Source organism: Coccinella septempunctata, chromosome 7, assembly GCF_907165205.1.
Source record: "Coccinella septempunctata chromosome 7, icCocSept1.1, whole genome shotgun sequence".
Taxonomy (NCBI): domain Eukaryota; kingdom Metazoa; phylum Arthropoda; class Insecta; order Coleoptera; family Coccinellidae; genus Coccinella; species Coccinella septempunctata.
The window spans coordinates 9,924,620-9,945,099 of NC_058195.1; the positions used below are offsets into that span (position 1 = coordinate 9,924,620).

General features: G+C 36.1%; 6 protein-coding genes across 7 annotated transcripts; 3 read left to right on the forward strand and 3 right to left on the reverse strand.

The window, feature by feature from the left end:
- Nucleotides 1-403: 403 nt before the first annotated feature.
- Nucleotides 404-6,229, reverse strand: LOC123317163 (serine/threonine-protein kinase/endoribonuclease IRE1). Its single transcript, XM_044903553.1, has 13 exons — nt 6,016-6,229; nt 5,831-5,960; nt 5,344-5,529; nt 5,051-5,287; nt 4,027-4,261; nt 3,713-3,900; nt 3,244-3,638; nt 3,054-3,187; nt 2,524-2,819; nt 2,277-2,470; nt 1,944-2,222; nt 1,696-1,887; nt 404-1,643 (listed from the first exon to the last, which is right to left on the reverse strand). Exons 1-13 carry the CDS (start codon nt 6,088-6,090, stop codon nt 1,236-1,238), a joined length of 2,949 nt encoding a protein of 982 aa, XP_044759488.1. The 5' UTR covers nt 6,091-6,229; the 3' UTR covers nt 404-1,235.
- A 77-nt stretch (nt 6,230-6,306) lies between these two features.
- Nucleotides 6,307-9,552, forward strand: LOC123317343 (ATP-dependent RNA helicase DDX42). Its single transcript, XM_044903821.1, has 12 exons — nt 6,307-6,376; nt 6,477-6,786; nt 6,837-6,990; nt 7,070-7,400; nt 7,453-7,632; nt 7,691-7,905; nt 8,008-8,207; nt 8,266-8,491; nt 8,546-8,662; nt 8,722-8,990; nt 9,047-9,263; nt 9,323-9,552. The coding sequence occupies exons 2-12, from the start codon at nt 6,599-6,601 to the stop codon at nt 9,389-9,391; spliced, it is 2,166 nt and encodes a 721-aa protein (XP_044759756.1). The 5' UTR covers nt 6,307-6,376; nt 6,477-6,598; the 3' UTR covers nt 9,392-9,552.
- A 286-nt stretch (nt 9,553-9,838) lies between these two features.
- LOC123317294 (partner of Y14 and mago) lies at nt 9,839-10,961 on the forward strand. Its single transcript, XM_044903747.1, has 3 exons — nt 9,839-10,112; nt 10,164-10,415; nt 10,476-10,961. Exons 1-3 carry the CDS (start codon nt 10,076-10,078, stop codon nt 10,763-10,765), a joined length of 579 nt encoding a protein of 192 aa, XP_044759682.1. The 5' UTR covers nt 9,839-10,075; the 3' UTR covers nt 10,766-10,961.
- On the reverse strand, nt 10,884-18,373 carry LOC123317293 (neprilysin-1-like). Of its 2 annotated transcripts, XM_044903746.1 has the most exons (13): nt 17,923-18,373; nt 17,742-17,805; nt 17,549-17,638; nt 17,378-17,479; nt 17,200-17,322; nt 16,762-16,863; nt 16,676-16,696; nt 16,255-16,409; nt 15,928-16,191; nt 15,137-15,315; nt 14,894-15,065; nt 13,918-14,834; nt 13,465-13,606 (listed from the first exon to the last, which is right to left on the reverse strand). In XM_044903746.1, exons 1-12 carry the CDS (start codon nt 18,217-18,219, stop codon nt 14,448-14,450), a joined length of 1,956 nt encoding a protein of 651 aa, XP_044759681.1. In that variant the 5' UTR covers nt 18,220-18,373; the 3' UTR covers nt 13,465-13,606; nt 13,918-14,447. The 2 variants fall into 2 exon arrangements, with proteins under 2 accessions (XP_044759680.1, XP_044759681.1); XM_044903745.1 differs by lacking the exons at nt 14,894-15,065; nt 15,137-15,315; nt 15,928-16,191; ... (6 more) ...; nt 17,742-17,805; nt 17,923-18,373 and adding exons at nt 10,884-11,062; nt 11,120-11,391; nt 11,578-11,645; ... (3 more) ...; nt 12,148-12,539; nt 12,660-13,047 and having other exon boundaries at nt 13,158-13,606; nt 13,918-14,420.
- A 198-nt stretch (nt 18,374-18,571) lies between these two features.
- On the forward strand, nt 18,572-19,340 carry LOC123316783 (transmembrane protein 186). Its single transcript, XM_044903008.1, has 2 exons — nt 18,572-18,963; nt 19,015-19,340. Exons 1-2 carry the CDS (start codon nt 18,651-18,653, stop codon nt 19,317-19,319), a joined length of 618 nt encoding a protein of 205 aa, XP_044758943.1. The 5' UTR covers nt 18,572-18,650; the 3' UTR covers nt 19,320-19,340.
- On the reverse strand, nt 19,332-20,480 carry LOC123316782 (28S ribosomal protein S7, mitochondrial). The gene is made up of 4 exons (XM_044903007.1): nt 20,320-20,480; nt 19,991-20,173; nt 19,703-19,937; nt 19,332-19,589 (listed from the first exon to the last, which is right to left on the reverse strand). Exons 1-4 carry the CDS (start codon nt 20,388-20,390, stop codon nt 19,371-19,373), a joined length of 708 nt encoding a protein of 235 aa, XP_044758942.1. The 5' UTR covers nt 20,391-20,480; the 3' UTR covers nt 19,332-19,370.

A 20,480-nucleotide genomic window follows, 5' to 3' on the forward strand; every position in this document is an offset into this window, starting at 1 on the left:
TTTGACCTCAAGAATCTACTGTTAAAATATTCGTACGTGTCAAAGACCCACCCTGTATATAGAACGAATGAGTTTACAGATTTACCCTATCAAAAAATGCCTTTTTGGAAATACGACGATCATTCATTCCTATATGAAGAAAACACAGCTTGAAATATTATAAAATATATTTTTTCAACATCAACACTTTAATGATTCCAATTTCTGTTGAAAAAATGTGCAAAAATTCACAATATCACAGTGAAAATATCTCATCTAATGTAACAATCAACTTAAACGGTTATTGTACTTAAGGAAATTCATTTTAAAATATTACTTACAAATCTTCTGTAAAAATTAAACGGATGGCATGAAAACATTCTATACATTGGAACCTTACTTATTACATAGGCTAGGTTAGGTGTAACTCCACTTTTTCTATAATGAATTCAAAATTGTAGTCTTAGTGTTTTTCAGTCAAAAAAAATACTGTTCGAATCAATTGGACTTACTGCCAGTAGAAAGTATTGGTAAGCTTTGAATTGAGCTCACTCATCCAGTAAAATTTCCAAAAAAGTTAGACTTAACTATATTTCTTGGTTAATAAAATTGACCATTTGATCCCCTTTCTGAGAAGCTCAATAAAGCAGTAAGATCCAAGTTTTCTTTCAGCTGAATACTCACTTTGGTCTTCCCGCAATGATGAAACTTACAGAAGGAAAACTCCAGAAAAATTGTGATATCGAATTAAACTGAGAGCTACTTGATGAAAGTCCATAATTGAACAATACAAACACTCACAAAATTTTCACAAAGAAGCTCTGAATTAAATTAAAAAAATATTGTTCAATTCAATGGTAAAATAACGATAAATTCCATTTCCATCAGTCATATATTTTTTTTTGGAATGGAAAAGTCAAGACAAATGAATGAACCCATGAAAATCTTTCTGAATTAAGAGAATACTTCCTGCTACTGGTTGTATAATTTGAGCATTGTCATGATTTAAAACAATACTTGAGACCATAATAATCACGTGACTCAATTTCAGAAAACATCAAACTGAATAAAGCAAAGTTGCATGATACAACTTCGAGTCAGAAGGTACAAAACTACTGAAAATATTTCATTTCACACCGTACCAATCTAAAGTATATCTTTCGTAAAAACGTTACCTGAAAATAGGTAACACTGAATCCGTACCCATGACGCTATAAAAAAAAATATATATACACAATTAAAATAATCGAAAATATTCACATATCTTGTATAACCCAAGTCGTGGGCTCGTCCTGTTTGTGTGCTGCCTTTCTACTTTTCGATTTCAGCGGACCAGCATTTTTGTAACTCCTTGTGTTGGATGAATTCGTCCTTTTCCTTTTGGGACTCTTATGGATGGGTTCCACGGGGGGTTGAGTCTCGTCCACGAATATCCCGTTAGACTCGCAATAGGACTTGGCATGCTCTCGGAATTCTTCCAAGGAATAGTTGTGACCGCCCTGATAGTAACCGGAAAAGATGTTCTCGTGGGATACACACTGCATCGTCAGGTAAGTGTGGATCAGGAGCAACGGGAATTTATCTATCCAATAATAGGTGAAACTGTCTGGTATTTCCCCTAAAATTTGCCTTGCTGCTTCCGTAAGTTCCCTGAAATGATGTTTCTGGAAAAAAATTTAATTAGTACTTTTTTAATGGTTTCAATTCGCTTTGAACCTTATTTCTCATAGCTCGGAGTAAATCCCTGACTGATCTTCCGTAGTAGGTTCTGAATTTCCTCAAGTCAATTACTAAATCTTGGTCGATATGATCTCCCCAGTCGTTGAAGACAACATACATCCCCCCCGATTCAAGGCTTCTCAGGACGACTTCATCAAATTCCGATATTTCGACTCTATCACTTACATCCTGAAAATTTTTTCAATTAAATTATCACAAATAGATTGAAAGAATGGGTTTTATACCTGGAAAAAATTAAGCATCTTAGTTGTGTCCCAGAACATGGGATGGCTCAATATAGCGCTACAATTGGGTCTTTCTTTGGGGTTCTTCGAAATCATGGACTTGATCAAACAAAGTTGAGTGTTAACTTCCCAGTTCCTCCCTTTGAGGCTCTGTAGATCGCAAGGTTTTCCTGTAGCAATATTAGCTGTTCTATATACAATATCCCCAAATGGATGTTTACCCTCCGATAAAACATAATAGAAGAGACAACCGAGAGAAAATATATCCACAGATGAAGTCTGGAAAAAAATTATTCACCCTCAATGTAAACAGATGGATTTGTTCTTTCTCACCATTCTCTGGGGTTCTTTTTTCAGGGCTTCTGGGGCGGTCCAACCTTCGGAACCTTCGATGCGAGAGGCGGAGAAAGACGACCTACCGCTCTGCAATTTCTTGCACAAACCAAAATCAGAAATCATGGCTTTCACGTTTCCTGAACTGTCCTTCATTGAAATCAGAACGTTGTGAGGTTTCAGGTCTCTATGAACTGAAACGGAGGTGGATGTGAAAAGAATCCAGATAACCTAAAAAACCGTTTACCTATGCCAAGGGAATGAAGATGGGCCAAACCTTCTGTGGTTTGTTGGAGGATCTGTAAAGGTGTGATCGGCAGGAAATCCTTAGAACCTTCAATGTAATCGGAGATAGTAGCCTGACACATCTCCAGAGCAATGTAACGAAAACCGATATCTTGTTCGGTACAGAAATATCTTATCACATTCGGGTGGTCGTCGCTTTCTTTCAACAAGGCCACCTCCCTTTCTACCAATTCGATCTGTTTAGGACCTTTCGTCATTAACCTTTTCACTGCTACAGGTCTCCCTTCGAATTCACCTCTAATAATGAAAAGATGTAAGAACGTGAAATTTTCAATTTTTTTTCGCTGAAATACACTGCCCAACAAAAAAGGGATCACTGAGCTTGATTCAAGATGTTTATTTTGATCAGATATCAGACTATGCAACGAAATTGCCTCCCTTTCTTCAATTTTTGTCTAGCAGTGTATTTCTAAGCTCGTTCAGCATGGATAACAAGCAATAACTGGCCCGATAGAACCTAAGTACACTCACTTGTATACCATTGTACCGTCACAACCGCTCCCAATACATTCCTCAAGTTGTACGGTTATTTTACCAATTTGCAAAATTCCATTCTCCGGATACTTCACGTAAGTTTTGTTCTTATGACGAATAACGTAGCGAACCTAAGAACAAGGGTATCATTCCATTTGACATAACTAAAACTGCAAAATTATCGTACCATCAGAATAATATAAACGGTCGATATTGTGAGCACCCCGGCTAAGGTAACAAGCGTTCTCTGCAAATCGTTCATTGCCTGGTACACCTCAGCGTAATTGGTTATGTATCTAATGAAAGTCCAATTCGTCGTCCCACTCTTCGTAACATTACAATATTCATCATCATTGTCATCATCCATGTTTACATCATCAGAAATACCGGTTTCCTGCCTCTTTTTTTCCTTCGACTTAGACTCGCTACCATCAGATATCAATCGAATGGATTCGGTTTTTCCAGGAAGCATGAAACGCATTTTTCCGTATTTTGGAACATTATAATGACCCGTATAAATTGAAATGTGATTCGCTAGACCGGGTATGCTCTGAAAGGTGAAGGTGCTGTCGTCGAACATTTCTGAAAGAAAGGTAATGAAAATTTGAAAATTTCTACCAGAGTTTGAGTCAGTGTGACCTAAATTTATTACTAACCGGGTGGTATATGATAATTTTGACCTGGAATTGGTACGTCAGGGTACGGTTGTGGCTCCTCTGGGCCATTTGGGCCACTCAACAATAATTTTCCGGCATCTGACGCAGTTATTGTCACCACATTCTGATCTACCAAAGAAGGAATTGCATAGAGCCCTGATTTGTGTTGTCCAATATATAGGGTGGGACTGAAACCGAAACAGAATAATCTTAACAAGATTCTTCGACCTATACAAAGTAAAGTTGACATCGCCGATATTATTGAAGAAATTCTAATTTGCTATTCTGATTCGTTAACAATTAATAAGACTCACTATAATTTCATACGACTTTTCTGGTCAAAAATGTGGTCTGCCGAAAATTCGGATGAAAGATAGGCGATAGTGTGATTCGCTAGCATGGTGTAAGGAACAGTGAGGAGTCCATCAGTGTCTAATAAATAAATTCCAACAACTGGACTTTCCAGTTCTAATTCCCATAAAAACTGTCCACTTCTTCTGTCCAACGCTATAATCTTACCAGTAGAACTTGATGCAAACAGTACAAGTTCTGGAAAAAATTAAGTCCTGCTAGATGGAATTATAAAATCTCAACCTAATGGATAGATCAGATTCAATGATATAACTCAAAAGAAATCAAAGCAAGTAATCAGTATTTTCACTGTATGCTATATCTATTGCTTCTAGAATTCAGGGTTTGAGTTTTGAAAAACTATGAAAACCTTGATGATAAAATCATTTCACACATTTCGATAGATGAAAATTTATTTGATGATTATTCTGAAATTATTCGATAAAAATTAACTAGTACAAAGAAAGTTTGAATCATCAAAGAAAAATTAATCCATTGGGAAATAAATGATTATTATTGTGAGTGTCTAGACTGTGGCCTTATCAAGAAACATTGAATTCTAAATGTCCTTATCAATAAGCTTTTTCTGGAAGTGAATAATTATGCATTTCGTGTTGGCAGGTAGACCATATAATTTGTCATTATCCTTGAAAAAGTATATTGAAATGTTTCAGTTTTACTTCCTCATTCAAGAAAAATAATAAATCATATCTTTTCATCACAAATATAGCTGAAACCGATTTCATTGTACAATAAATGTGACCATAATGGACCCATTAAAGCTATTCTATAGAAAATAGGTCGACCATGAAATTATAATTTGAACTCTATCATTAAACTGATAATTTTTCGGCAAAAATTTTTTACTTTATAAATGGATATTTCAGTTAAGTGCTTTTTTGCTTCTTTAATTATGTTGATATGGGTTCCTCTTTTGAAAAAAATTGGTAGAATGCAAGCATGTTTTAAAAATATATTGCCACTTACCAAAGTTAGCCATGTCTTCTTTTCCAACTGGTTTTGAAGTGTAATCAAAAAAGGTCACATTCCATTTCTTGTCTGGATTCTGACTGTCGATCATAGCTATATTGTACTTAGTTCGTCCAACATAAACAAAGAGAGAAGTTTCTATAGGACATGTAGGGCTGGATGTATCCCATCCAATAATTTGCTGTTTCATTCCTGTAGAAGGGTCCAATTTGAACCAAGCATCTTTTTTCTTGCCTAAAGAAAGAAATTCATTAACATATTTAAAAAATATTATTCAAATTCATGTTTACCTGTATATAAGATACCATCTGAACTTCTACAAGGAGAAGAAGCCACTAGTTGGGGAATTGTGAATGGCAATTTTTTCAATGGTTCTCTGCTATTGTCAAGTAAATAAAGCGAACCATCTCTTGGGTCAGGTAAAAAAATTGGGACGCTCACATCATCAGGATTCAAAGGCACTTCAACAATAGGACCTTCAAAAAGGGATTATAATTGTTATCATTGAAGAGAATCATGAATGCATGGGATTCGATCATCTTTCATAATTTGAATCCTTTCAATTATAGCATATCATAGGTGATCTTTTGCAGGTTTGTGAATTTCAATATTGAGGAGATAAAGCACAGATGGGTCTATGAGAAAAATGATTTTTTTCATTGAAGTGTTTGAGGTTCACCACTCATTGAAGGAAAATGAGATTTACAAATGATAATGAACGAAAACTCAAAGGGGCGATAGTACCGCTTTATCCTATCATATTTCGCAACTACTCACGATCTTTCACATCCCATTTGATATATCCAGTGATTCGATCAACATTAACCAAAGAACCATCTAAGGTGGCAAAAAGCAACAATCTATCATCATTTTCGGGGGCCACCGCGGTTGTCTTATCACTTTTTTGCTGTAATTTAAGTGTTAAGTTATAATACAAAAACAATAAACAACGTGACATGTACCTCTGTTTTGATATCATTTTCCAAAGAAAAGTTCAATTTAACGAAGATGACAAAAATTATAAAACAAACACGCATTTTCTATCAATAAGAAGTGCCGGTTTCTATTCATTTATGTGTTGTCGATTTAAATGATATTAGGAAAGCCTATTTAAATTTTGCTGAAAATGAACCACAAGTTCGAGTGACACTGACACTTCCTCATTCCTGTCAAAATGAAAATAAACATTCACAGAAATGAAAAATCAATTTAGTACTTTGGATCTACAACAATAATAATTCAGTGGTACTTAAGTAGCAGTAGATCAAAAGGAACAATTTTTTCATTATTATTGATAGGTAGGGTGTATTTGACATTTATATGGTTAGTTTGTTTAAAAAATTAAATATACATGTCATTAAATAATAATTAACAATTAGAATGATTACCAATCTATATTATTTATAACATTGACTTCTTCCAGATGGAAGGGTGAAGCATTGAAAAGTTGAATCAAGAAAATATACCAAAGACCTCTTTGATTTCACTAAGGAGGTGAAGTGTGAAGTTTTTCCAAGTTGAATTAATTTGATTTTCGTGGCCAATATGAGCGGCTTTAATTATTCGGGCTTCAATATGAATAAAGCCCCGACAGTAAGGCATAATGCAGTGCCTCCACCGTCATCTATAAGTGGCCTGAGTAAACAGGGCTACTCGACTATGAATGCTATTAGCCAAAATGCTCTATCTGCAGCATGGGGGGGAAGCAAGAAAAGAGCTGCCAATGAGGATGAGTACGTTTTCAGATTCGGAGTTGAGGACGCCCTGAAAATGTATGTTGTAGGTATTTCGAAGATGATGAAGAAGAGGCAGTGCCAGAATTGGCTTACATTCCTGCCCCAGGAAGTCCAACACGCATTGAAATGGAAAAAAAGAAAAAGCAAGAAGAGGAAGAGGATGATCCTCTTGATGCATATATGGCCGGAATTGAATATCAGGCAAGTAACTCTTTTCCAATATAGAATTTTAGATAAATCCAGTCTGCAGATATTAAAATAAAATTTTACTTGAATTTAGATGAAGAAAGAAGCTGTCAATAGCTCCACAGCTCAAAAACAATCAGTGAGAAATGATTTGGAGGAGGAGGATGATGAAGAATCGTACTATCGATATATGGAAGAAAACCCAAATGCTGGATTGATTCCAACTGATGAAGATCATCCAGAAGTTGAATATGATGAAGATGGCAATCCTATAGCTCCAGATAAGAAGAGAATCATTGATCCATTACCACCAATTGATCATTCTACCATAGAATATAAACCATTCCAGAAAAATTTCTACAATGAACATCCAGAAATATCCGAGTTGTCTGCAGATAAGGTTAAGGAACTCAGAGAAGCTTTAGGTAGTTTTTGATTAATGTGGGGTATGCAGTTTTAAGTCCTAGTCATTTGTAGGTATCAAAGTGTCCGGGAACAATGCACCAAAGCCTGTTTCTTCTTTTGCCCATTTCAATTTCGATGAAAAGCTACTCAAAGTAATAATTAAAGCTGAATATTCATCTCCTACTCCCATCCAAGCACAAGCTGTTCCATGTGGACTTTTAGGAAGAGATGTTCTGGGAATTGCGCAAACAGGTATACAGTATAGATTTCTCATCAACTTTGGACGCTTGAAAATGATTAATTTTTATAGGTAGTGGTAAAACAGCAGCATTCCTCTGGCCACTTTTGAAGCATGTGTCTGCACAAAAACCTGTAGAAGAAGGGGAGGGACCTATTGCTTTGATTTTAGCTCCTACCAGAGAGTTGGCTTTGCAAATATATAACGAAGCTAAAAAATTCGCAAGAGTTTACGATTTGAGAGTTATTTGTACTTATGGTGGCGGTTCTAAATGGGAACAGAGTTTGGTGAGAGCTTAATTTTTATAAAATTCATTTGTGAAAAATCATGTTAGATATTTTGAATGAAAATGGGAAGCTTTTCATTCAGAAAATGTTTGTGTTTTGCAGGCTTTGAAAGAAGGGGCTGATATTGTAGTAGCCACTCCTGGTCGTATCATTGATCACGTCAAAAGCGGCTCAACGAATCTTGAACGGGTAACATTTTTGGTTCTTGATGAAGCCGATAGAATGTTTGAGTTAGGTTTTGAGCCTCAAGTCAGATCAGTTTGTAATCACGTTCGTCCAGATAGACAAACTTTACTTTTCAGGTGAGCTCATGTGAAAAATTTTACATCTTGTTATTTATTTTGATAATTCCCTCCCAAGTGCTACTTTCCGAAAGAAAATCGAACGTCTGGCTAAAGATGCTTTGCAAGATCCAATTAAGATATCTCAGGGTATCTTGGGTCAAGCAAATGAAGATGTTACACAGCATGTTCTCCTGCTGAAGGATCAAGACGCAAAAAGAAACTGGTTGTATGGAATATTGGTTGAGCTTTTATCGGCAGGATCAGTTCTTTTATTCGTGACCAAAAAATTAGATGCGGAACAGGTAAAGTGTGCACTGTTTTGTGTAACTGAAAAAATTCAAGGTTTTTTTTTTCAGATGGCGCACAATCTCAAAGTTAAAGAGTTTGAATGTCTACTTTTGCACGGTGACATGGAACAATGCGATAGAAGCAAGGTCATAATGTCCTTCAAGAAGAAGGAATGTTCTCTTTTGGTAAGAAGAAACATGAAAACTGAAAACCCATTATTATTATTTCTGTTTTTTTTTTTTAGGTTGCTACTGATGTCGCAGCCAGGGGTCTTGATATACCCCATGTGAGAACAGTAATTTGCTTCGATATTTCACGCGATATAGATACACATACTCATAGAATTGGTAGAACAGGAAGGGCGGGAACACAAGGTACTGCGTATACTTTGCTAACGCCACAAGATAAAGAATTTGCTGGCCACATCGTTAAGAATTTAGAAATGGCAAATCAGAACGTACCTCAAGAAGTATTGGATCTAGCCTTGCAGAGTTCGTGGTTCAGGAAACAAAGGTGACAGTTCAATTGCAACTAACTTCAATCTAAAGCAAATTCATATTATTATTCAGGTTTCGAAAGAAGGGAGAAAGTGCGAATGTGGGCGGAATAGGGCTTGGTTTCAAAGAAAAAGTAGGCCCACCTGGCAATGCTATGCGTGGCTTTGTGCCATCGAGTAGTAGCACAAGTAGTAGCAGCGAGACTCCATCTTCTAGCGCGCCAAGAGGTCCGGCCACTGATCGCTTATCAGCCATGAAAGCAGCGTTCAGGTTGCAATACCAAAATCAAGTGAGTGTACAAAAATGTGTTGGATTTTTTTAGATGTACGTAACCTCAAAATATTTCAGTTCACTGCTAGCGCAGACCAGCCACCCCCTTCAGCAGCTCCTGCCCGAAAGAAGAGCAGATGGGAGTGAATATCAAAACGATTTTAATTTGTGATTTGTTAATCTATACACTTGTATAGCCATCTGACGAGGTTTGACGAAGAAGATGTAACGAACTTAAGACTTAAGTTTTGACGCTTCAATCTGTTCAGTTTTATAGCTCCAGTCAAATAAAAGTGATTATGAATTGATGAAGTTTTAATTATACTTTTTTCGAATCGTAAGGTCTACCTTGACTGTCCATTCTCCATTCTAGGTATAGACAAACTAATATTATTGATATATCTATGATCCTATATACATAATTATGTTGTCTCTGATACCTACTCCATAATTATATGTGCGGACATGGAGAAAAAAAAATTATTATTATTATTATTGTCAGTTTGAACAAGCAATTATGAAGAGTCACCATCTCGTGGATTGTTGATGAACTAAACTCTCGATCACCTGCATGGAATACCCATTAAAATTTAAAATCCATATTTATTTGGTTGGGTGTAAAGTATATCACTATTATTAAATCGATCGATGTGAATAATATTCGAAGTCGTACATTTTTTGCTTTGTTATTATTCTTTGATCATAGACAACGCTGTTGTCAGAAGATCGATAACCTCCAAAGTCCAAATTCTTGAAATAGTTTTGTAAATAGTAATAATGTATGAAACAGAAATATTATTATAATTATATTTATACTCAGTCAAACTGAATATGTCGACGATCTCTGCAAACGTAGTAACCAGCGATGGTGAGTGTAGATTAAAAATTTTGGTGGCGTTCATTCATCCCCTATTTCCAGGAACTTTCATTCCTGCATCTCAAAGGCCAGATGGTACTTGGCGTAAAGCCAGACGTGTTAAGGATGGATACGTTCCTCAGGAGGAAGTTCCTCTTTATGAAAGCAAAGGAAAGCAGTTCATGAACAAATCTGGAAAGCCTCAACCTCTTGTCTTACCTACAGGCCACATAGCTCACCAAACTATTCCGGGATTATTTATTCTTGAGGATAAAACTAAGGAACAGAAAACTTCTAAGAAAAAATCTAAAAAAAGTATGAGTATTGTTTGGTATCAATGGATTTCATTTTCAATAATATGAAAATCAATTCTAGATACTGAGATCGAGACACTATCCAGTAAAGTGGATAATATGAATCTAAATACTCAGAAAAATGTTCCCTCCAAACCTGCCAACGGAAATAAAGGTGAAGATAAAGGTGATACCGAATTATCCCCTGAGAAAAAAATTAAAAATTTGAAGAAAAAGGTAAGAGAGATCGAAGCTCTAGAAGAAAAACTTAAAAATGGTACCATTACTAAACCTGAACCGGAACAATTACAAAAAATTAAAAGGAAAAATGATTTACTCCTACAAATTCACGAGCTGGAGAAATCATTGTAATATACTGGGTTAAATCAGTGGTTGCATTTTTATTTTATTAAGTCATTCTTTTTGTGAATAAAATTTAAGTTTCATAATAAATTTTTGTCATTGATTGTGATAAAGTAAAACTACAATGAAAAAAAGTACAAAATTTATTATAATTCACCATAATTTACAATATGCTTTAGTCTCAGTATCACAGTGGAAATGTTTATTGAAGTTTTCATTATTTAAAGTTCCTAGTACTCTACTTTCGGCTGGTGCATGTTCATCAGTTTGGAGAAATGAGTTATTTTCTCCAATTTCACACCACATCTAGGAATTTTTTTTATGAAAAATATTGACTTTTTTATTGCATATTGTATTCTTTACCTGTGAATAAGCCAGATAGAAAAGCTGTTCTTTGGAGAAAGTTTCTAATTGTGGAATGATTGTAATAGTTTTGTGATTTCTCAACCTTTTAAAAGCTGAAAAACTTATGTCGATGCCAACATTATCTGCGATATTTTCCCCAATTGTCAAGTGTCCATCGACTTTGAGGGAGTCATAAAAGTTTTCATAGCATTCCGCTTGTTTCTCATACCTTCCTATATCATGATCTATCCACCATTTTCCAATAATACCATATTTATTAGCTTGCCTTCCTAAAAACTCGAAATTCATGCATTATTTATATCTATAAAAAGATAGAGATGTTCATTGACCAATAAGAGTGAGGTAACAAACTACTCTGATTAAATTGAAAGGACAATTTTTGAACAAAAACACATTTTACTCCTAAAAGCCTAAGATATATTTGAATTTCATGTAAAATGGCAGAATATTATTACCAGACATGTCCAGTGCATGAGATATTTCATGTCCAATAAGGCTACCTAAGGCTCCATAGTTTAGGGCTCTACAAAAGTAATTATGAGATTCAGAATTGAAGTATTTCAAAATTTTTTTAACATACTCTGGCACATTTGGGTTGAAAAAAGGAGGTTCCAATAATCCTAAAGGTATAACTGGAAAGATTGATCATTTTTTGATTATGTAACACCCAAACAAATGTTGAAATCAACTACAATACATAAAAACTTACAAATGGCATTTTGCAGTATGCTGTAATACGCGTTAATTTCAAAAGGTCCACCAGGCCAACTGAAAAGAAAGTTTGCAACATGAAAAAGTCCAATAAAATAATTTTTGGCATATTTAAACCAATGATGCAATATAGATGAAACAAATTCCGTTGATGCTTACTCACAGTGGTTCCCCAACATGAGATTTATATTTGCCCAAAACGTTCTCCTCTAAAAAATTCTTCATATTCACGACATTATGAATATGATTGTTCGTTAAGTTGACCTACGAAAAATTAATGAAAATTTCCTTTCATCAAATCAAATTCCACCTACTTTGCCATAAAATTCGTTTATTTTAGTTAAATTGCCGGTCCAGTCTGGATACCCAACGTTTTCCTTGAGGTATTTAATTTTTTCTATCGCCAAGTCCTTGGTTTTTTCGTTCAACCAATAGCTTCTCTTGATCAATTTAATAAATTCCGTTTTGATGTTAGCAACCATTTTTTGGACACGTTGAAGAATTTTTTCATTCGAATATTTTTCCAAATACACGGGGACTAAGGCGTTTTGGAAATACCGAACTACACTGTTCAAACATTCAGTTCTGGGTTCGATGTCTGATTTTACTCCTAGAACAATCTTGTCGACCATAAAATTCAACGATCGCATTTGAGGACCCGTTTCTCTGGATAGATCTCGAACAGTATACCACATCAAATAATTCGCTAAAAAAGATTATAGAAAAGAGTAGTACAAAAAATAATAGTTAAGAATTTGTGCTGTTAATACACTAAGTACCTAGTTTCAGTAACTGATTCTCACAATTTTTACAACACTGAACTCACCAATCAGCGTAGGATCTATTCTTTGGAGAAAATTGAACACGTTAGCAAAGTAGGATAAGTTTTTGATTATAAACGTGTCGTTTTCTCCAAATTCCATTCCTTCATCCAATGTCAATATCTTAAAGGCCTCCTTCCACTTGAAGGGAAATTTTTGGTTCAAACTATATAGGGTGAATCTTTCATTCTTCGATCTCTCCATCAATTCGGCTAGTTTTTCCTCGAAATAAATTATTTTCGATACATCTAATTTTATGTTACGTCCAAGATTGTTGCCATACAAGTATTTGATCGATTGCAGGATCCAGAATTTGTACGATTTCATTTCTATCGGATATTTCTTGGGTTCCTTCAATATGTACAATGGATAAATCAGGTCACCAGGCTCTATCTGAAATGCGATAAGTTAAATTTGCGAAAGGAAATAGTAGTCTATATGACGATTTTTGACTGCGTTTTCATTTGAACGCTAAATTTTTTTCAAATTTGAATATAACTCACATATAAAGTATATAAAGATGTATTTTTGTAATCTATGTTGACGCTGACTTTGAATACAGGGTGAGCCCCTAAAAGCCTAGTTATTTTCAGGATGTCTCGGAACCAATTATAATCTTTCAAATCCGGTTTGTCCTGCGCAATTGGCCATCCTCTTATGTCCTTTACCAGTAATCTCAGATTATCAAGATACTGTTTTTCCTTCGAAGGGATGTCTAAACATGCGTTATAAAACTTTGCTGCCTTTTTCAAACCTAAATTATGGGTTTTAATTTCAGTATTGAGTATATTTTCCACCCTGTCGTTTATTTTGTGAGAGAGTATTTGCCAATTCGACCAAACTGGTTCTGAATCTGGTTTTTTAGTATTTGAGATCCAACCATCGCATGAAAATCGGTAGAAATTTACGCAAGGATCTACTGACTGGTTTAAATGACGGTTGATGGAGCTACCTGAAAATTGTTGAACGCAAAGATGCAATTAACGCAATATTACAAGAAGATGTTAAGTATTTTTGGCGAATAACTTCATTAATTTGCATTTGGCTAGAAGTTTTTGGTGGTTTAAAGGGGGGTATATACACCCTTGAAACGCTATTAGAACTCTAAAGGTAACACAATAAATGATGAAACAGTGTGTTTCCAATGAGTAAGCTCCAATTCAATTGAATTATTCAAAAAAGCAGAAGGGATTTTTTCAATCTTGGTTAATTAATTTTTATGTTGTTATGTGATCGTTAAGAATGCAGAGAATTTTTACATACCCACTATCTCACATTGTTTGGTGCTGCAATAATTTATCCTGAAAAAGAAGGGAATTCTGCACTCGCAACTTACGAGAAGAAAAACCAAGCACAAAAAAGTTCGCGCAAAACTTCGGACCAACATTTTACGAGGAATGCCTGTTTGAAATGAGTTTAATAACCCCATTAGATAATATTTTATCTGCATTCCTTTGTGTAGGCGAAAAAATGCGTTCTATAATGCCCCGTTTCAACTGATAAATAGTCTGGATAAATATTTTTTCAGATGTCTCATATCGAGAAAAAATGTAAAATCAAGTGTGCGGAATCTTGGGTGCTTAATCTTTTGTTTCTTTATCGAATCGGTTTGTTTTACGAGTCGATTTCTTCCAAGACTTAGGAACGAATGATTTTGCTCCATTTTACCAATAATCGAATACAGATTTAATCGGATTTATAGTCAGTTATTCGTTGGAGGCTAAATCGTTTATTCGACATCAAGAAAACGACAGTATAAACAAGGAAATATTCACGCAATGTAAAATATGTGTTCACTCGTCATTTCCCTCTTTTTTCTTGGAGGTTGAGGCCAACTTATCCAAGAAACTCTCTGGCAATTTTGGAACGATGAGGGTGGGCCTCACTTTGAAGAATTTGGCGGGCGGCATCTTTTTCTTCCTCTCCCTGTGTTGCTTTTTGCTCATCACCATTTCGTAGGCGATGTTCTTCCTTAAATTTCGAATTTGTTGCGTTTTTTCGTTATACTCTTGTTTCACCTTCTCCAGAGTTTTTTCGTAAAGCGTCGCCTCCTGCATGGACGTCTCCATGTCCTGCAGTAATTTTGGCTTCGTGAGCAAGCCGGATTCCTCTTTCAATTTCATCGTTTTGTTTCTTATGACGTCCCTTTCCGTTTTGTAGAAGTTCAAACGTTCGCGAATCTGAAAATTCGGCCATCGAATGTTATAGAGTAAGATTGGGTTTTGGTTAGTCGATATACCTCTATGTATTGGTAGTGTACTTCCTCGAATTCCTCTTTGAGGACATCCATATCGGCATCTAAGGCTGCAGATTTCTCCCTGACATGTGCCATTATTTGTACGGCGTTTCTGCATTTGATTCGCAACTTGGTGAGCTCTTCTTCTTTCTCCTCCAACTTATCGGAATGTGCCCTAGACTCAAAAACAAGTTCAGTCTCGATTACCAAAATTTTTATCTTTTTACTGAATTGAAATGATTTCACCTATTTTCGATCTTGAGCTGTTCGTAATCCATGAGCGACAGATCGTCTCCTATGTTATCCAGAGCCTTCAATTCCGCAGTCTTCTCTGCTAGTTCATCTCTCTTTGCGATGTATCTAAGTCTTAGATCAGAGATCTGCCTCGCAGCATTTATTTGTCTCCTGATAAGCTGCTCAACAACCTGGAAACATAACCGACTTGAGATCAGGAGATTCTACTCGTTTGTTCAAGTTTATCTAGGTCCTGAAGCTGCCCAACACACCCAGGTCCAACCTCTCCAATTTAGGGAGTCACAACATACTGCAACTTATTTGGGTACCTGGACACTCAGGCTTCAGATGCAATCGGATGCTCTAGCCAGATGAGGTGCAACCACAGCGTTTATTGGTCCAGGGCCAACTATAGGAACTTCTAATTCCTTAAGGATAAGGCAGAGGGTCCTGGAGTAATGGTGCAGCAGTTTTGGACTGCGTCAAACTCGTTATGGTCAATGAATCACTCTGCAGGCTATGACTAGAGGAGGACGAAACGATTGAGCACATCCTCCGGGTCAGACTTGGAGTCTTTGGCTCTCTCAAGCTGAATCTAGAGGAACCCAAGAATCATCCCCCCTCTGACATCATCTCCTTCCTTAGTAAGATGGAACTGGATGGAGAAGTTCAGCTCTCTGAGCTTGTTTTTGTGCCACAATAGACCGCTTTTGGACGCGATGGTAGGTTTGGTGGATCCGACCAACACGCCCAATCTCTTAAATCTGTAGTGAACCCCCCTGTAGATTGCCTGTTAAATTGACCTTATCAGGGATCTCCTTTCCAGTCTTCGTACTGATGAGACCGATTCCGATCTCCCTCTCCCTGCTGACCCCCTTCTGACAAAGGCTGTTTCTCTCCGCATACTTCTCGTCTCTCTCGTTCTCCAGAAGCTCGATCTCCTTACCGATCTTGGCAGTCTCGGCGTTATACACTTGGAGCAGATCCGCCAGTCGATCCAGTTTCTTCTCGTACTTCTGAATGTGATCCGCGTGTATCTCGGCCTCCTCTTTAAGGACGTGCTCCATCTGAAGAAAATAGGCGTTGGAGGTATATCACGATCAAAAAATTTGGATAAGAGTCGCGTGTACCTTGCGCTTCTTGAAGAAATCCGCCATTTTGCGTTGAAGGAATTTATTTTTCATTCTTATGTAGGAAATGTCCGCTGTCAGTTGTTCATGAATGGCGTATAATTCTTCTCTAGTGTGCAGAACTTCTTCGACTATGATTTCTTCTTCTTCTACGACTATAACACGTATTGCCGTGAAATTACGCCTGGTTTAGGTGGTTTCCCAGACCTGTCTTATAGTTTGTACGTATTTGTATACGAAATGGAGCCAATACACAGGGTTTCATCTCCTAGTTGATGAGTCCATGGTCCATGTGCATATTGGAAACTACTAGAGCTAGTTTTTCTATCAATTCAATAGAATTCAAAAGGTTACAGTCTATTTTGGCGATATCGGCGTATACAAGTGCGTACAAAGTCATTATGCCTCGTGTCATTCTTACTTTTCTTTCCTTTCGCCATCTCTGGAAATAAAATAAAGTAAAATCATACTGATATATATCATACTTGTAATATTATACATGCATACCTTTCCTCAACTTTCTTCTCTTTTCGGCTGCTTCTTCTTCGGCCAGCAGCTTAACAGCCACAGATGGTCTCACACTTTTTCGTTTCGTTAGATAGATATCATCTGAAATTTTTTCATTCGAAATGAGCCAAATCTTTTCGTGAAATGGTAATGCTCAATCTTGTACAGATAATAGACGCGAAATATAGTAGTAGTAGATTAAGGCGTAAGCGCTGAAGCTAGCTGTTATGGTAGAGTTCCTAAAACCTAATGGTGAGTTTATGCAGAGTTCTAGTTATTTCACTAGCGTGGAACTGTTGGTTTTAGTTCTTGGTCTTAGGTCTTATTGCTTTGAAACTCTGCATAGCACATCATTGGCAAATGGGGTACGATTGTTTGCTAAGTGGATCAAAAATTCTTTTTGGATGCCAAAGATGGTAAGTTGTGGTAAGTTCTCACCGAAGGTAACTTCCTTCTGTGAATCATCAGGAGATTCGTACTCCAAAGCCGCCAAACCCCTAATTTCAGGTAAGTCCTCTGCTTGTAGGTTTATATGGGACAGATCCTCTACATCTTCCAACTCTGAAACGAACGTCTCATGAGGAATTTGGAAAAAGAAGATAATGAAGGGTTTTACGACGTTGATAATCTATTTCTGTATCGGTTTCTTCGATCACTTTTGAAGTATCGATTTCTGCCAGCATTCTTTCGCCTTCAGTCATTTTCTCTTTTTTCTTCTCTAAAAAAAACAATTATTATATTATTACCTCTGTTGTTTGAACTAACTCAAATTTCGCTTTGTGAATACCTTCTTCATCTGGTACTTCTTGGTCGCCTTCCTGCTTCTCGTCTTCAGCAGCTTTCGTTGCATCAGGTTCTCCGCCTTGAACTTCATCAGCTGAAAACAGCAAAAAAAATTATTTGGATTTATTTTTCGCTTCACAGGGTTGAATAGTTATGAAGGGCATACTACCGCTCCTGAGACAAATTTACAAACTTTCCTTCGTCAATTTCTTGTGTGATTTTATTTGTGAAATCCACATCTTCGGATTCCGTACCATCCACCTAAAATCGAAAGAACCATAATTGCGAAAATGGTGGACAATAAAAAAAATTTCAATGATGAACAGATTCTTTCACTTTTCTGCGCATTATCCAATTTCATCGTCGCAAAATACTCACTAAAGTATCTACTGTTGTTATGGTGCCTTCACCGTCAGTTTCAAGAGGCTTATCTTCAGTTCCAACAGTCACTTTTTCAGCATTTCCATCTCCTTCAGCTGACCTTTCAGTCTCCTCTTCTTTGATTTCTTGTTGTTCGTCTTCTTCCGGAGCTTGAGATGGTTCTTCAGACTCTTGTGGCTCGCTTGCGGGCTCCTCTTCGACCACTGGATTTTCAGTGTTCTCCGTTGCATTCGTTGTTGCCTGAGATTCCGTTTCGTCATATTGGGATCTCGAATCTTCAGTTAATTCCGACATTCTTTGAATTTCAATTTCGAAAACACCCTTTTTGGCACTTTGAATAAAGACAGTACTTGTCGTTATCGAGAACGTAATTTTTAGCAGTCATGTTTTATAATTAATCAGAATCTAGAAAATTGAAAGTCATTCGTAAAATCTGTTTATTTATTTCAAAACTGGATATGGATTCGGTTTATTAATTATATTTAAATTAAAAATAAATCGACTAATGGCCCTCTGTGGGAATCCTCCCCAACTGAATTTTGTTACAAACAAAAATTGCAGAAAACTGTATCGATTCCAAAATTCGATTCGATGGTTTCATCTAAGATGTCTAAAACATCTTAGTTTCCTCCTAACCTTCATTTTTATGATCCTAACCTATCTCTTATCAGAAAAATAAACAAATAATTTTAAATTTTTATCCAATATTAAAGTCTCCTGAACATATGCAGATGATTAACCTACCCATTGTGTTCAGGAAAATTTCCATACGCTCAGGAATACTATCGCCCTCAAAATTTCAACTCTTCTGCAGAAAATGTAGTGGTGGAAAATCAAATGGTCATAATGAAAAATCAAACCCTGCAGGGGAGGGTTACACTACAGTATACAAATTTCCGTGGATAAGACATATGTCAGTGTTTAGCAGACTAAAAATATATCATGCCGCTGGGGTAATAATAAGTGTACCTGTTTCCTTCGTTTTAGCATCGCAAGGCATTGTTGATGCTGCATTACCTCTAGCAACTACATATATAGGTATCCATATTATATACAAAAACATGGCGAATTCTCATTAAGTTGTTTAAGGTCTGGGTACAGGCGCATTTCTGGGTAGTTTGAGTGTCGTGACAAACAGGTATATAGGTTTTATTTACTTTAATGGTACGAAGGAGACTGTGAAAGTGGCTTATGTGGATTTCTGGGGGAAGAGAAGAGAACAAGAAATTCCACTTCGTGATATTATGCCATTTTCTGAAGCATCTGTGAATTATATCGGACAATACTTTTATAAACCACTTCAAAGGTACTCTGGAGGAAAAACATTGAAAGTGAATTTAAATTATGGAACAGTTATTGATCAAGAAAAATTCCAAAAAATATTTCCCATATAAATAAAACCAAAATTGTTCATTGATCAAAATTTATTCAAGACTGTAAACTACTCAACCCCACCTATAATGGGCATAAGCTCTATTTGCCTCACACTGCCTATGCAAGTCTTGTTTCTTCCTTATAACCTTTCCAGTATTATTAGCAGCATCTATCAATTCCAGGGCCATTTGATAACTGAATCTCACAGTGGATTCTTTTTCTTTAGATGCAGCAATCAACCATTTCATCGAAAAGAATTGTGCTCTCTTTGCAGAGATAGGAACAGGGACCTAACAAGAATAAAAAATCTTTGGTTTTAATAGAAGACTACAAACCTCTAAGTTTGTAGTAAGTGATGTCAATTAAGTTACTCAAATGACAAAAATAAGGACTCAAAACAAACCTGATATCTAACACCTCCTCTCTTAATGGGTGTCAAACACATAATAGGTTTACAATTCTCTACTGCCTCATGGAAAATTACTTTTGGATTCAATTCTATTGCCGATTTTCCTTCTTCTGTCTCACATCGGTTGTATTTGGCGAGTTGAATTTTTTTAATATGTTCAAAACACTTATCCATTAAACTACGAGCTAAAACTTTCTTTCCGTCTTTCATTAAATAGTTGATCATCAAGCTAAAATGAAGTTTTTTACATTCGTTATGTTTGAATTGTTATTTTAAACATACTTCACTTCTGCATCGTGTGTTGCTGAACATGTTTGGTCTATAAGTGCTGCTTTGATCGGAATATGTGTTAGTTTTTGGATTTCTCCATCTTTAATCAAAGCATTTTGGAGTTCCTTCTTGTAAATTGGGGGGACATAATAACTGGGGTATTGAGACATTCCATTATGAGGTATTATTGAAGAACTAGAAGAGAATAATAATTCAAAAAAGGTAAAGAGCATAGATTTCTACGAAATGCTAGGTTAGTAATGAAGGAAATCTTGAAAATCGAAAGCAATTTCATGGTTGATAAAAACAAACTTGTAAGGATACCCAAAAAAAGTATTCACCAAATTGAAGACGCTCTACTTCCAAGCAATTTAGTTTGTTTAAATATATTTTGAAATACAGCCATTATCATCTATCATCTGTGCCCTTCGTTATTTTATTTGGCACACAGAACATGATATGATTTGAGATTTGACATGGATTTGGATGTTGTCAAATGATT

Excerpts from the sequence above, each read along its gene's own strand:
- LOC123317163 (XM_044903553.1), bottom strand. The coding sequence starts at position 6,090 with ATGCGTGTTTGTTTTATAATTTTTGTCATCTTCGTTAAATTGAACTTT. Across the intron at positions 3,188-3,243 it reads CCGTTTATATTATTCTGATG|GTTCGCTACGTTATTCGTCA; the intron begins GTACGATAATTT and ends CCTTGTTCTTAG. Across the intron at positions 2,223-2,276 it reads AAAAAGAACCCCAGAGAATG|ACTTCATCTGTGGATATATT; the intron begins GTGAGAAAGAAC and ends ATTTTTTTCCAG.
- LOC123316782 (XM_044903007.1), bottom strand. The coding sequence starts at position 20,390 with ATGATAATGGCTGTATTTCAAAATATATTTAAACAAACTAAATTGCTT. Across the intron at positions 20,174-20,319 it reads AGTAGAGCGTCTTCAATTTG|TTCTTCAATAATACCTCATA; the intron begins GTGAATACTTTT and ends ATTCTCTTCTAG. Across the intron at positions 19,590-19,702 it reads GAGGAGGTGTTAGATATCAG|GTCCCTGTTCCTATCTCTGC; the intron begins GTTTGTTTTGAG and ends TATTCTTGTTAG.
- LOC123317343 (XM_044903821.1), top strand. The coding sequence starts at position 6,599 with ATGAGCGGCTTTAATTATTCGGGCTTCAATATGAATAAAGCCCCGACA. Across the intron at positions 7,401-7,452 it reads GGAACTCAGAGAAGCTTTAG|GTATCAAAGTGTCCGGGAAC; the intron begins GTAGTTTTTGAT and ends AGTCATTTGTAG. Across the intron at positions 9,264-9,322 it reads GGTTGCAATACCAAAATCAA|TTCACTGCTAGCGCAGACCA; the intron begins GTGAGTGTACAA and ends AAAATATTTCAG.
- LOC123317294 (XM_044903747.1), top strand. The coding sequence starts at position 10,076 with ATGTCGACGATCTCTGCAAACGTAGTAACCAGCGATG. Across the intron at positions 10,113-10,163 it reads AAACGTAGTAACCAGCGATG|GAACTTTCATTCCTGCATCT; the intron begins GTGAGTGTAGAT and ends CCCTATTTCCAG. Across the intron at positions 10,416-10,475 it reads TAAGAAAAAATCTAAAAAAA|ATACTGAGATCGAGACACTA; the intron begins GTATGAGTATTG and ends AATCAATTCTAG.
- LOC123317293 (XM_044903745.1), bottom strand. The coding sequence starts at position 14,104 with ATGCAGATAAAATATTATCTAATGGGGTTATTAAACTCATTTCAAACA. Across the intron at positions 13,048-13,157 it reads CATCTTTATATACTTTATAT|ATAGAGCCTGGTGACCTGAT; the intron begins GTGAGTTATATT and ends ATCGCATTTCAG. Across the intron at positions 11,755-11,831 it reads CATACTGCAAAATGCCATTT|TTATACCTTTAGGATTATTG; the intron begins GTAAGTTTTTAT and ends CAATCTTTCCAG.
- LOC123316783 (XM_044903008.1), top strand. The coding sequence starts at position 18,651 with ATGCAGATGATTAACCTACCCATTGTGTTCAGGAAAATTTCCATACGC. Across the intron at positions 18,964-19,014 it reads TCTAGCAACTACATATATAG|GTCTGGGTACAGGCGCATTT; the intron begins GTATCCATATTA and ends AAGTTGTTTAAG.